The sequence below is a fragment of the Lepidochelys kempii genome, chromosome 7, assembly GCF_965140265.1.
Source record: "Lepidochelys kempii isolate rLepKem1 chromosome 7, rLepKem1.hap2, whole genome shotgun sequence".
Lineage (NCBI taxonomy): Eukaryota > Metazoa > Chordata > Testudines > Cheloniidae > Lepidochelys > Lepidochelys kempii.
This window is the reverse complement of record NC_133262.1, coordinates 96,226,952-96,241,701: the sequence shown is the minus strand read 5'-3', so window position 1 is coordinate 96,241,701 and position 14,750 is coordinate 96,226,952. Positions and strand designations below refer to the sequence as shown.

The window sequence follows — 14,750 nt, the reverse complement described above, 5'->3', positions numbered from 1 at the left end:
GCTTATGCAAGTGAGAATCTTCTTCAATTAGCTTACTTAGGTAAGTAAAGCTACTTGTGCACAAGTGTTTTCAGGATTGGGCTCGATATCTTAAAATTCCCAGAGGAGTCCTGGATCTGGCTTGCTGCCAAACATGCCTTCAATTCCTTTCCAGATAATGGCCCTTCTAGCTCTGTGTTCAATCTCCTTGACAATATTGCCTCTGCAATTATTGTCAGCAGTCCCAGTTAATTTCACTTTAGAGGGACTTTAGTTGAGCATTTGTTTCATTTAATCTCCACTGTATTGTCACTTCAAGGTTTTTGGGGGAAAAATTCTCGTAGGTTAGTAATTTCATACCTTCATGTTTACCTTGTGAGGAGACTAGGGCAGATCCAGCCAGAGCTGCTGCTTTTGTTCTTATCTGACATCACTCTTCTGCACTACATGAAAAGAAAAGTTACATACAGTATTGTTATGTTATTACGAAGTTCTTTCTGGTCCTAAAGTCCAACTTTGTCTTGATTTCTTGTTTTTATTCTGCAGTAATAGGACGTCTTTACCTGCAGGTCTGGGTAATTTAATCTTCTTACTTTTTATTAGCCAGTTTGTGTCTCAACTTTAGTTTTTATTTAACTATATCACGCACAAACTTAATCTGTTACATCATTCATGAGACTGTTAATATTAAATATTTTTCAAACAAATTCAGTCATAATTATCCGTGTTAGAATTCATTCTGCAAAGGATGCACTTTGGTATGGCTATGATTCTCTTGTGACCTATTTTGCAGTGTTTTTATGTTTGGACTGTGTGCTGATTGACTGCCATGGAAATGTTCTCTTTGCTGCTCCAAAAGATGAAGGTAAAATAGTAATAAAACCATTTTTTCCTTCTTGTTATGAAAGAGAGGAAAGCAAATATGTGACCTCTTTGGTTTTGTTTTCTCTTCTCTTTTTTTAGGATGTTATGATACATTTTATCTGGCTCCTGAAATTGAAGAAGTGGATTTTGTTACTGAAAAGGTAATGTCATATGATTTGAAGCACGTATGTGAGTCTCTTACATGTGAGTAAATAGAAAAGTAGGACTTGTGACACCTTAGAGACTAACAAATTTATTTAAACATAAGCTTTCGTGAGCTACAGCTCACTTCATTGGATGCATCTGATGAAGTGAGCTGTAGCTCACGAAAGCTTATGCTCAAATAAATTTGTTAGTATTTCCCAAGCATTGAAGTGTGAACCCCAAAAACCAATTTTCAAATGCACTTCCACAAAGCTTGATTTCTTTTAATCCACTTACAATGGAAATGGCACTGGAGGCTACAGCTTTCTATATTATTCGTTTGATGCAGAAAGAAGCACTTCAAAGCTTGGGCTTCAGCCTAGAGTCTCTATGTGAGTACTCTACTGGCAGAACTGTGCTGGTATAATTATACTGCTATCGGTATACTCGTAGAACTCCGCATGTGGACATTTACTCCAAAATAAGTGTCCAGGTGTGGAGTTATATCAGTACAATGAGAGTAGTATAATTATACCAGCATAGTTCTGCTGATAAATTTCTCCATGTAAAGAAGTCCTAAGGAACTCTCAACCCAAAGATGATGATAGTAATGAAGAGCACTATGAGTGCTACTTATTATCTTCATAACAGTTGCAAACAAGTAAGTACTGTATTTTCCGTGAGACTGGTCACCATCTTGTGTCCTTCCTCCACAATCATAGGTTCATCCAATGTTGAGCACAAGATATGGCTTGGTGTGTAGCTCTGGCGAGATCTTTAATGGTGTGTGGCTACACCCCCATGTTCATCCTTATAAAATGATTGTGTGGTATCCAATGCAAAGAATCTGTTGGACTCTTTAGTGAGTCACCCCCTTTCCTTTGGCAAGTTTGGGATTGCAATGAGTTATTGCTCACCTGACTCTGAAGTGGGGGGTTGGGGAGCCAAGAGGGAAAAAAGAACATGATAAAAGGGAGAGACATTTGCCATGCTCTCTCTCTCTTACACCCACATCTACAGACACCACCACCCCAAGCATCTGAAGTACTGATCAAAGGGGAGAGCCTGGCTGAAGAGCAGCCAGCCAGCCTGCGGTGAGAAGCATCTAAGTTTGTAAGGGCATTGAAAGTGTTAAGATCAGCTTAGAATGTGTTTTGCTTTTATTTAATTTGACCAAATCAGGCTTCTTATGCTTTGACTTATAATCACTTAAAATCTATCTTTTATAGTTAATAAATTTGTTTGTTCACTCTCCCTGAAGCAGTGTGTTTGGTTTGAAGTGTGTCAGAGACTCCTTGGGATAACAAGCCTGGTACATATCAATTTCTTTGTTAAATTGATGAACTCATATAAGCTTGCTGCATCCAGCAGGTATAACTGGACGCTGCAAAATGGTAATTGGTTCTTGTTGTGATAAACTGAGAACCTGGACAGCACCAATATTAATGTAGCTTCTATCTGGGCCAGATCCTTGGCCTGGGCAGCAATGCGTGGGTTGTTGGCATAGATAAAACTTCTTGTGCTGTGATGGATTGGTTGATCGTTCATGTAGATGTTGAAAAGTATTGGAGAGAGTATGCTCCCTTGGGATATGGCATTTTTTTGTTGCCACCATTGGCTCCGCTTCCCACATAGTTCAACATACAATCTGTACTAAAGACAACATTTTTATCAGTCATAATGGGGTGGTAATCTTTCTTCATGCTGTATATTTTAGTGAGGAGCCTACAGTGATTCACTGTGTCATATGCTGCTGATAGGTCGACAACAGTGGTGTTGGAACTATTTTTATAGTGGGGGTGCTGAAAGTCATTGAACAAAACTGCAAACCTGTATATCACGGAAACCACTTCAAGTTAGTGGGTGCTACCACACTCCCAGCATGCCTAGTTCCAATACGGCTCTGTTACCATACCATTTTCAAAGCCGTCTTTAATATTTTTGAGCGATGTTCAGCACTTGATTGGTGCATGACTTGCCTGGGTGGAATTTGGTTCACTCTGGAATTAGGTGCTTTTCAACAAGTCGTGGTAGATGGTTTACAATTAGATGCTCATATGGTTTGTAGAAATGACATTATAGTGAAGTTCTTCAACTCCATTGCATACTTTCAGAGATGCCACAACACGTGCTTGTCAACAGATCTTGGGGACTTAATATGAAGCTGAGTATGTGCTAAACAACTTGATTAACTAGTTCTTTGTTAGGTTTCAGAGTAACAGCCGTGTTAGTCTGTATTTGCAAAAAGAAAAGGAGTACTTGTGGCACCTTAGAGACTAACCAATTTATTTGAGCATAAGCTTTCGTAAGCTACAGCTCACTTCATCGGATGCATACTGTGGAAACTGCAGAAGACATTATATACACAGAGACCATGAAACAATACCTCCTCCCACCCCACTCTTCTGCTGGTAATAACTTATCTAAAGTGATCACTCTCCTTACAATGTGTATGATAATCAAGTTGGGCCATTTCCAGCACAAATCCAGGTTTTCTCACCCCCCGCCCCCCCCCCACACAAACTCACTCTCCTGCTGGTAATAGCCCATCCAAAGTGACCACTCTCCCTACAATGTGCATGATAATCAAGGTGGGCCATTTCCAGCACAAATCCAGGTTTTCTCACCCCCTCCCCTCCACAAACTTACTCTACTGCTGGTAATAGCTCATCCAAACTGACCACTCTCCTTACAATGTGTATGATAATCAAGGTGGGCCATTTCCAGCATAAATCCAAGTTTAACCAGAACATCGGGCGGGGGGGAGGAAAAAACAAGGGGAAATAGGCTACCTTGCATAATGACTTAGCCACTCCCAGTCTCTATTTAAGCCTAAATTAATAGTATCCAATTTGCAAATGAATTCCAATTCAGCAGTTTCTCGCTGGAGTCTGGATTTGAAGTTTTTTTGTTTTAAGATAGCGACTTTCATGTCTGTAATTGCGTGACCAGAGAGATTGAAGTGTTCTCCGACTGGTTTGTGAATGTTATAATTCTTTCTAAACTACTACATGCTACAAGGGGCCACAGCAATGGTTCCCTCAACCCACCCAGCAATATTGTTAACCTATCCAACTATACTCTCAGCCCAGCAGAAGAAGCTGTCCTATCTTGGGGCCTCTCCTTCTGCCCCTCCACCCCCACGAACATGATACAGTTCTGTGGTGACCTAGAATCCTATTTTCGACGTCTCTGACTCAAGGAATATTTCCAAAATACCTCTGAACAACATACTAATCCACAGAGGCCTCCCTACCAACATTACAAAAAGAAGGATTCTAGGTGGACTCCTCCTGAAGGTCGAAACAGCAGACTGGACTTCTACATAGAGTGCTTCTGCCGACGTGCACGGGCTGAAATTGTGGAAAAGCAACATCACTTGCCCCATAACCTCAGCCGTGCAGAACACAATGCCATCCACAGCCTCAGAAACAACTCTGACATCATAATCAAAAAGGCTGACAAAGAAGGTGCTGTTGTCATCATGAATAGGTTGGAATGTGAACAAGAGGTTGCTCGGCAGCTCTCCAACACCACTTTCATTACCCTATGATCCCACTGAGAGTTACCAAAAGCAACTACAGCATTTGCTCAAGAAACTTCCTGAAAAAGTACAAGATCAAATCTGCACAGACACAGCCCTGGAACCCCGACCTGGGATATTCTATCTACTACCTAAGATCCATAAACCTGGAAATCCTGGGCGCCCCATCATCTCAGGCATTGGCACCCTGACAGCAGGATTGTCTGGCTATGTAGACTCCCTCTTCAGGCCCTACGCTACCAGCACTCCCAGCTACCTTCGAGACACCACTGACTTCCTGAGGAAACTACAATCCATCGGTGATCTTCCTGATAACACCATCCTGGCCACTATGGATGTAGAAGCCCTCTACACCAACATTCCACACAAAGACGGACTACAAGCCGTCAAGAACACTATCCCCGATAATGTCACGGCTAACCTGGTGGCTGAACTTTGTGACTTTGTCCTTACCCATAACTATTTTACATTTGGGGACAATGTATACCTTCAGATCAGCGGCACTGCTTTGGGTACCTGCATGGCCCCACAGTATGCCAACATTTTTATGGCTGATTTAGAACAACGCTTCCTCAGCTCTCGTCCCCTAACGCCCCTACTCTACTTGCGCTATATTGATGACATCTTCATCATCTGGACTCATGGAAAAGAAGCCCTTGAGGAATTCCACCATGATTTCAACAATTTCCATCCCACCATCAACCTCAGCCTGGTCCAGTCCACACAAGAGATCCACTTCCTGGACGCTATAGTGCTAATAAACAATGGTCACATAAACACCACCCTATACCGGAAACCTACTGACAGATATTCCTACCTACATGCCTCCAGCTTTCACCCTGACCACACCACACGATCCATTGTCTACAGCCAAGCTCTGCGATACAACCGCATTTGCTCCAACCCCTCAGACAGAGACAAACACCTACAAGATCTCTATCAAGCATTCTTACAACTACAATACCCACCTGCGGAAGTGAAGAAACAGATTGATAGAGCCAGAAGAGTTCCCAGAAGTCTCCTACTACAGGACAGGCCTAACAAAGAAAACAACAGAATGCCACTAGCCGTCACCTTCAGCCCCCAACTAAAACCCCTCCAACGCATTATTAAGGATTTACAACCTATCCTGAAGGATGACCCAACACTCTCACAAATCTTGGGAAACAGGCCAGTCCTTGCCTACAGACAGCCCCCCAACCTGAAGCAAATACTCACCAACAACCACATACCACACAACAGAACCACTAACCCAGGAACCTATCCTTGCAACAAAGCCCGTTGCCAACTGTGCCCACATATCTATTCAGGGGACACCATCACAGGGCCTAATAACATCAGCCACACTATCAGAGGCTCATTCACCTGCACATCCACCAATGTGATATATGCCATCATGTGCCAGCAATGCCCCTCTGCCATGTACATTGGTCAAACTGGACAGTCTCTACGTAAAAGAATAAATGGACACAAATCAGATGTCAAGAATTATAACATTCATAAACCAGTCGGAGAACACTTCAATCTCTCTGGTCACGCAATTACAGACATGAAGGTCGCTATCTTAAAACAAAAAAACTTCAAATCCAGACTCCAGCGAGAAACTGCTGAATTGGAATTCATTTGCAAATTGGATACTATTAATTTAGGCTTAAATAGAGACTGGGAGTGGCTAAGTCATTATGCAAGGTAGCCTATTTCCCCTTGTTTTTTCCTCCCTCCTCCCCCCCCACCCCCCGACGTTCTGGTTAAACTTGGATTTATGCTGGAAATGGCCCACCTTGATTATCATACACATTGTAAGGAGAGTGGTCAGTTTGGATGAGCTATTACCAGCAGGAGAATGAGTTTGTGGAGGGGGGGGTGAGAAAACCTGGATTTGTGCTGGAAATGGCCCACCTTGATTATCATACACATTGTAAAGAGAGTGGTCACTTTGGATGGGCTATTACCAGCAGGAGAGTAAGTTTGTGGGGGTGGGGGGTGGAAGGTGTGAAAACCTAGATTTGTGCTGGAAATGGCCCAACTTGATTATCATACACATTGTAAGGAGAGTGATCACTTTAGATAAGCTATTACCAGCAGGAGAGTGGGGTGGGAGGAGGTATTGTTTCATGGTCTCTGTGTATATAATGTCTTCTGCAGTTTCCACAGTATGCATCCGATGAAGTGAGCTGTAGCTCACGAAAGCTTATGCTCAAATAAATTGGTTAGTCTCTAAGGTGCCACAAGTACTCCTTTTCTTTTTAGTTCTTTGTTGCTGGTCTGAAGTGTTTGATTTGTTCAGTACAGATGTCACCTAGATTGGTGGCTTTGCCATTCTTGAGGGCATTAATTCTGGAGGTTAATTCAGTCATGTGCCCTAAAATTATAATTTTATTATCACCTTGTTGTCTTGCCACTCAAACCACATCTTGGGTTGTTTGTTTGGTGACCTGCCATTCTCTAGGAGTTGATGTGTGACCTGGTCTGCAATAACATTGTAGTGCTGCTCTGCTTCCTTCGATCATTAGTTATTCATACTTTCTTGCTGCTTTGGGTCATGTTCACACTGTCTTTGAGATTCTGCCATGACTTCTGCTTTTCCTCTTTTAGTACAGAGACCAGTTCTTTGCTGGCTGTGATGGTATCCTCAGCAAATAAGTCCGCTTCAAACTTCTGTTTGTATTTTGCATACCAATCCAATAACTCAGATGGTAATCCTGGCATATAATTTGTATTGCAGTCTTGGTGAATATGCGACAGTGTGCACCACTGTGACAAACTGCTAATAATTTTCTGGTATTGGTTCTATCTTTCTTACAGTGGCATTGATGTTGTTGGTGAAGCCCTTCCATTTAGCTTTCTTAAAGTTAAAGCTATGCTGGAATGGTACTGAGTTAGGTTGTTATAGCTGCATTGACCTGGATAGCTATAGGCTGGTGATACGAATGTGGAACCAGACCCACATTAAGTTTGTTACACGAGCCAGCTATGTTGTTGCATGACAAATACCAGATCAGGGAGGTAGCCCCTTTTCTATCAGCTACTGTTGAAAGAACTGGAAGGCTTGGGGTCATGAATTAAGTTCAAGTTGAGTGCATCTGCCCACAGTTCAATTAATTTACTATTGTTATCAGTTATACTATAGCCCTGTTTGATCTCTGTGACTGTTAATCCCTGATGATCACCCATGTTTTGTCATGTTTGAGGTTACATGAGCTAGCAACTGTGAATTGTTTGCATGGCAGCTTGTAACCAGACATAATGGAAATGCCACCAATGTCTACAGTCAGGACTTCAATGTCATTGGTGAGATAGGTAAATAAGTAGCACTGTGGTATTCCTCTGTGAGGTAAGTAAGCAAATGGGGTTAGGTGTAAGAAACAGACACATAAAAAGTCAGTGGCAAGAAACTCAAGTGTGCATAGGTCATTCCCAGTCCCAGGCACTTATCAGATTATGACCTATTGTTTTAAAGTGCAGGTCTGCTGTGAAAAGTGGTGGTAAAAATAGTTCAGTGGATTTGTTTTATTGTTTTCAATAACATCTGTAATCCGTGAGCTCAGATAACAAGTAAGATGTGCATTTCTGATTGTAATACTGCACACTCTTACCTGGCTCTGAGAATCAAAATTAGTTCCTTCCATATTATGCATCAACAGTAATAAAAGGTGATGCAGTTCAAATTATGCTTTCACTGACACCTATGCAAACCCATTGCCTTCAATCTGAGGTGCAAGATGGCATAGAATCTGCAGTTCATACTGTTTTGTCTCTACCGTTCTAACAGACAGCTGCAGCGGCACAGGAGCCATCAAACAGAGCTGTAAACAGGGGAGTTTGAGTAGGAGTTCTGCTGGAGGAGAAGGTAGGCTGGTAGGGGCAGTGTGCTGGGAGAGAAGCTGAGCCCTGAATAGAGGGTGGGGCTTCTCTGAGTAGGGGTCCTATAAAGGTAGCTAGCCAGCCAGTCAAAAGCGGCATAGACAGCTGCAGCCTGCACAGAAGCCAGCAAACAGAGCTGTAAACAGGGGACCTTGAGGGGAAGATTAAGAGAGCCAGGCAGAGGAACAGACAGGCTAGTGAAGGGAGTGTGTGGTGTTCTGGCAATCTTGTGGTGCTCGTTGTGGGTTTGTTTTTCTGTGGGTGGTGGTGTTTTGGTTTGGTTTGTGTTTGCCAGACTAACAGGACTCAGGTGAGAAGGCTATGACAGATATAGAGGCAGCAGCGGTAGTGACCCAAGTAGTGGAAGACACAATGAAGATGACTGGATGTAGAAGCTGCGGCATGGACATGATCCTGGAGGGGGTACCTGAAAAGAGTTTCGTCTGCATGAAGTGCCTCCTGATAGAGCTGATGGAAGAAAAGATCCGAGGATTGGAGATGCAGGTGGAAACTCTGGTTGAGTTTAGAAGGGGATTCAAGCGGATGATGGAGCAAAGAAATAAGGAGGCTGAAGGGAAAAGCTCAGACTTGCAGATGGAAGCAGGACCAAAGAACTCCAAGAGGAGACTGCTGGGTGAGGAAAGTGTATAGTGGAAGCATATGACTAAGAGAACCTGGCAGAGGAAAAGACGATCTAGTGAAGGAGAAATAGAGCTCAGGAACAGGATTCTGGAGTTGGAAAATGAAGAAGGGGCACAGCAGGTGGTCACTGAAGGTGAGAGGGCAAGGAAGAAGAGAAGAGCAGCTCATTCTGTAGGAAGAGGGGAAGAGTCAATGGAGATGATAACACCAAATATGAGCCCCAGGAGGATTCGGGATGGGTTGCAGAGAATTGCAAGGGACAATAGGAATTGAGAGGACTTGCAGCCAGAGGTAACAGAGAATAGACTGAGAGAATCGCACCGTCACCAGGAAAAGGCAAGTCTACGTGACTGGGGACTCCTTACTGAGAAGGATAGACAGGCCTGTAACCAGCGCTGATCCAGAGAATGGAAGGGTGTGCTGTCTGCCAGGTGCTTATATATGGGATATGGACCTGAGGCTGAAGAGGATCCTAACAGGAGCGGGAAAGTATCCACTGATTGTCCTTGATGTGCGAACAAATGATATGGCTAGATTCTTGCTGGAACGTATCAAGGGAGACTATGCGAGACTGGGGAAAACGCTTAAGGAAATCGAGGCTCAGGTGATCTTCAGTGGGATTCTGCCTCTTCCTAGTGAAGGGCAATAAAAGTGTGATAAGATTATGATGATCAACAGATGGCTCAGGCATTGGTGCTATAAGGAGGGCTTTGGGATATATTTGGGAAGCATTCATGGACAGAGGACTTGTTCTCGCGGGATGGACTTCACCTGAGTAGGGAGGGAAATAGACTTCTAGGATGGAGGCTGGCACAACTGATTAAGAGAGCTTTAAACTAGGAATTTGGGGGAGATGGTTGGGAGATGTCCAGGTAATCTCCATACTGGATTTTAACATTGAGAGGAAAGAAAACTAAGTAAGAGAGGATACAGCCGTGGGTAGGAGAATGGACATAAGGAGGAAGGGTAGTGTAGATACCAGTCTAATAGGTGATAATGGCAGTAGAATGTCTGTGCCTAATTGGGTGAAGAAGGTGCGTGAGGCCAAACAGTAAAAATTAAGATGTTTGTACACCAATGCGAGGAGCCTCAGTAACAAAATGGAGGAGCTAGAGTTACTGGTGCAGGAAGTGAAACCAGATATTATAAGGATAACAGAAACATGGTGGAATAGTAGTCATGACTGGAGCACGGGTATTGAAGGGTATGAGCTGTTTAGGAATGACAGAAATTAAGGCAAAGGTGTTGGAGTAGCATTTTATATCAATGATGAGGTAGACTGTAAAGAAATAAGAAGTGATGGAATGGATAAGACAGAGTCTGTCTGGGCAAAAATCACATTGGGGAAGAAAGCTCCTAGAGCATCCTGTGGGACAGTGCTTGGGGTGTGCTATGGACCTCCGGGATCCGATTTGGATATGAATAGAGACCTCTTTAATGTTTTTAATGAAGTAAATACTAATGGGAATTGTGTGATCATGGTAGACTTTAACTTCCCAGATATAGACTGGAGAACAAGTGCTAGTAATTTTTGAATTTTTGTTATAAACTGGTGACATATCACTTGGAAGTAACAAAGGAGGAGAAGGACCTGGGAGAATTGGTTGATCACAGGATGACTATGAGCCGCCAATGTGATATGGCTGTGAAAAAAGCTAATGCGGCCTTGGGATGTATCAGGGGAGGTATTTCCAGTAGAGATAAGGAGGTGTTAGTACCGTTATACAAGGCACTAGTGAGACCTACCTGGAATACTGTGTGCAGTTCTGGTCTCCCATGTTTAAGAAGGATGAATTCAAACTGGAACAGGTACAGAGAAGGGCTACTAGGATGATCAAAGGAATGGAAAACCTGTCTTATGAAAGGAGACTCAAAGAGCATGGCTTGTTTAGCGTAACCAAAAGAAGGCTGAGGGGAGATATGATTGCTCTCTATAAATATATCAGAGGGATAAATATCAGAGAGGGAGAGGAATTTTTTAAGCTCAGTACCAATGTGGACACAAGAACAAATGGATATAAACTGGCCATCAGAAAGTTTAGACTTGAAATTAGACCAAGGTTTCCAACCATCAGAGGAATGAAGTTCTGGAGTAGCCTTCCAAGGGGAGCAGTGGAGGTAAGACATATCTAGCTTCAAGACTAAACTTGATAAATTTATGGATGGTATGATGGGATAGCCTAATTTTGGCAATTAATTGATCTTTGACTATTAGCAGTAAATAAGCCCAATGGCCTGCGATGGGACACTAGATAGGGTGGGATCTGAGTTACTACGGAGAATTCTTTCCTGGGTGTCTGGCTGGTGAGTCTTGCCCACATGCTCAGGGTTTAGCTAATCGCCATATTTGGGGTCAGGAAGGAATTTTCCTCCAGGGCAGATTGGAAGAGGCCCTGGAGGTTTTTCACCCTCCCTCTGCAGCGTGGGGCATGGGTCACTTGCTGGTGGATTCTCTACACCTTGAAGTCTTTAAACCACGAGTTGAGGACTTCAGTAGCTCAGACATGGGCAGGGGTTTGTTACAGGAGCGTGTGGGAGAGATCCTGTGGCCTGCGTTGTGTAGGGGGTCAGACTAGATGAACATAATGGTCCCTTCTGACCTTAAAGTCTATGAGAAGTAAAATATATAATTTTATCATTAGTCAGGATATATGACTGATACCCAGCAAATCTGTTTGTGTGTATAAGAAAATGCTATGTTTACACTGGCACTTTTCAGAACAGACTCGCACTCTGAGGATGAAAAATTGATGCCTTGCAATCTAAAGGAAAAACTGGTTTTCAATTCTACTTCAACCCAATTTTGACTTGCTGTGGATTTGGCTGTGAATAGAAAAGCTTTTTTTGTGTGTCTGTCACTGGTTCCTCTTAAATTCATCGATTCATAGACACTAAGGTCAGAAGGGACCATTATGATCATCTAGTCTGACCTCCTGCACAACGCAGGCCACAGAATCTCACCCACCCACTCCTGTGAAAAACCTCTCACCTATGTCTGAGCTATTGATGTCCTCAAATCGTGGTTTAAAGACTTCAAGGAACAGAGAATCCTCCAGCAAGTGACCCGTGCCCCATTCTACAGAGGAAGGTGAAAAACCTCCAGGGCCTCTTTCAATCTGCCCTGGAGGAAAATTCCTTCCTGACCCCAAATATGGCGATCAGCTAAACCCTGAGCATATGGGCAAGATTCACCAGCCAGATATCCAGGAAAGAATTTTCTGTAGTAACTCAGATCCCACCCCATCTAACATCCCATCACAGGCCATTAGGCCTATTTACCTTGAATATTTAAAGATCAATTAATTACCAAAATCATGTTATCCCATCTCCTCCATAAACTTATTGAGTTTAATCTTAAAGCCAGATAGATCTTTTGCCCCCACTGCTTCCCTTGGAAGGCTATTCCAAAACTTCACTCCTCTGATGGTTAGAAACCTTTGTCTAATTTCAATTCCCAATGACCAGTTTATATCCATTTGTTCTTGTGCCCACACTGGTACTGAGCTTAAATAGTTCCTCTCCCTCTCCGGTATTTATCCCTCTGATATATTTATAGAGAGCAATCATATCTCCCCTCAACCTTCTTTTAGTTAAGCTGAACAAGCCAAGCTCCTTGAGTCTCCTTTCATAAGTTTTCCATTCCTTGGATCATCCTAGTAGCCCTTCTCTGTACCTCTTCCAGTTTGAGTAGCATTCGCCCAAGACACAGACTTCTTCACAGGCCTCAGAGCTGATACTATGGTTTGAACTGAACAGGAAAATGAAAGTTTTAGCATAAACTGGAAATTTTAAGCATCCTGAGGCCTGCAATCTTTTTATTGGTTTTTAGATTGTTTGAAATTAACTATGTCATATGTATAAAAGTTTTAAAAATTGGAGAGAGACTAGCATGTCTAACAAACTCCAGATTGTGGTGGTGTTTTCTCAGTATTCACACAGCTATTTCACTGATAGAAATTTAGGGCTCATTATCATTTCCCACCTTGTTTGATGATCACAGAATCAGGGCCATCCTTAGGCATACGCAGCTGCCTGGGGCACCAAACTGCCCCAAATTTAATGGTGCCCTGGGCAACCCCGCATGCTGCAAACGCAGCAGCACCAGCCCCAGTGACCAGCCCTATCCCTCGGCCGCGCCCCCACCCCCATGGGCTGCACCCACTGCAAGAGGCAGGGCCGTCCCTAAGGGGGTATGGGGCCCCGGACAACTCCCTCTGCCCCACCTCTTACCCTTCCCCGCTGCTCTGCCCACCCTCAGTCCACCTCTTCCCCCAGCGACCCCGCACTCACCGGCAGCGGCAGGAAGTGGAGCAACCCGGCCCCAGCCAGCTCCCAGCCGCGGTGCTCTGCTTCCCGCCACCGGTGAGTGCGAGGACTGACCCTTTCCCCAATCTCCCCGCACTTAAAGGGTCAGTCCTCGCACTCACCGGTGGCGGGAAGCGGAGCACCGCGGCTCGGAGCTGGCGGAGTGGAGCGGGCTGGGGCCCCTCCCCCTCCCACAAGTGACACAGCTGGGGCCGGGGCAAGGGAAGCGGAGCGGGCTGCTCCCGGCCCCCCCGCTAATCCCCCGGGCCACTCTGGGTCTGTGGGGCCCCCAAAAGTGCCCCCCCAGCTCCTGCCTCCCAGACCTGGGGGGAGGCCTGGGGCCCCACACAGGCCCCCCATGGGGGGGCTGCGTAGTGCACTCAAATGGCTAGGGACAGCCCTGCACAGAATACCTCTTTTTAGGAACATGGAAAACGCAACTCCTGCAATCTCAAATGCAGACTGGCTTTGTTTGAACTAGTGGGGGGGGGAAAGGATAATGACTCCTTTATAGGTCCTCCTTTTCCTCAGGTGCTGGAGGCAAAGGGTACAGCCAGGGGTGAGGGAGGCATCACCTGAGCAGGAGGGAGAACCAGTGGGTCCTGTGCATGCATGAGAGGGAATATAAACTCTGTCCCTCCACCCTGAGCCCTCTTTCATGAGTGATATGGAGGATGTCTATCAGCTTTGGTATGTGTATGTAACATAACAGATGTTTATCACCTTGATATCTGTGTATCTGTGTGCCTAGCCTTATTGTAAGTGTCGCTTCTTGACATTTTCCCTTGAGGATACTGATTTTCCCCCATTCAGTACATTTCCTTATTTCAGCAGCTAGCTTAAAAAAAAAAAGGACAATGCTTTCTTCATCCATGAATCCTTGGCATAACTGTGTATTTTTAAATAATCTAGACTACTTTTGTAACTTGCTTCTTTTTTTAGACTATTTCCAGTATTTCCAAAAACTTCTGCTCTAAAGAGAAGGCTTGTTGTTTTCCTTTAGATCCAATATCCCTGAATCTTAAGGATGTTGATTTTTCTCTGTACTTTTAGTTAAGTCATCCTGGAAGCAGATAAACTCTTATTAGAACAGTTCAGGACAAAATGGAAATATTTTCCCACTTCCCTGAGATGCCAGGAAATGTTGACTCTAACTGCAAAACTTAGGTCTTGCCCAGGTAGAACTTACCTAGCTTGTACTTCTTGTTGTGTATTTAACAGTTGTGACTATAGTTTGAGAATGTGGGCAGTCTAATGCCAGTCAAAGTAATTGTGCTAGTCAGTGTCCAGTAAAAAAACCTTTGAAAGTCTGTCCTGGGTTGAATGGTCATTTTAGTAAATACATGAACTCTTAGGGTGAAATCCTGGTCCTGCTGAAATCCATGGCAAAATATTAACAGCTAGGTTA

General features: G+C 43.9%; 1 protein-coding gene across 1 annotated transcript in view; it reads left to right on the top strand.

The window, feature by feature from the left end:
* KNDC1 (kinase non-catalytic C-lobe domain containing 1) overlaps nt 1–14,750 on the top strand; it is a 128,886-nt gene that overhangs the window by 57,269 nt on the left and 56,867 nt on the right. Inside the window, exons 8-9 of the mRNA XM_073353950.1 lie at nt 773–844; nt 943–1,004. Of these exons, the coding sequence (XP_073210051.1) occupies nt 773–844; nt 943–1,004 (134 nt within the window). The remainder of the gene's footprint in view (nt 1–772; nt 845–942; nt 1,005–14,750) is intronic.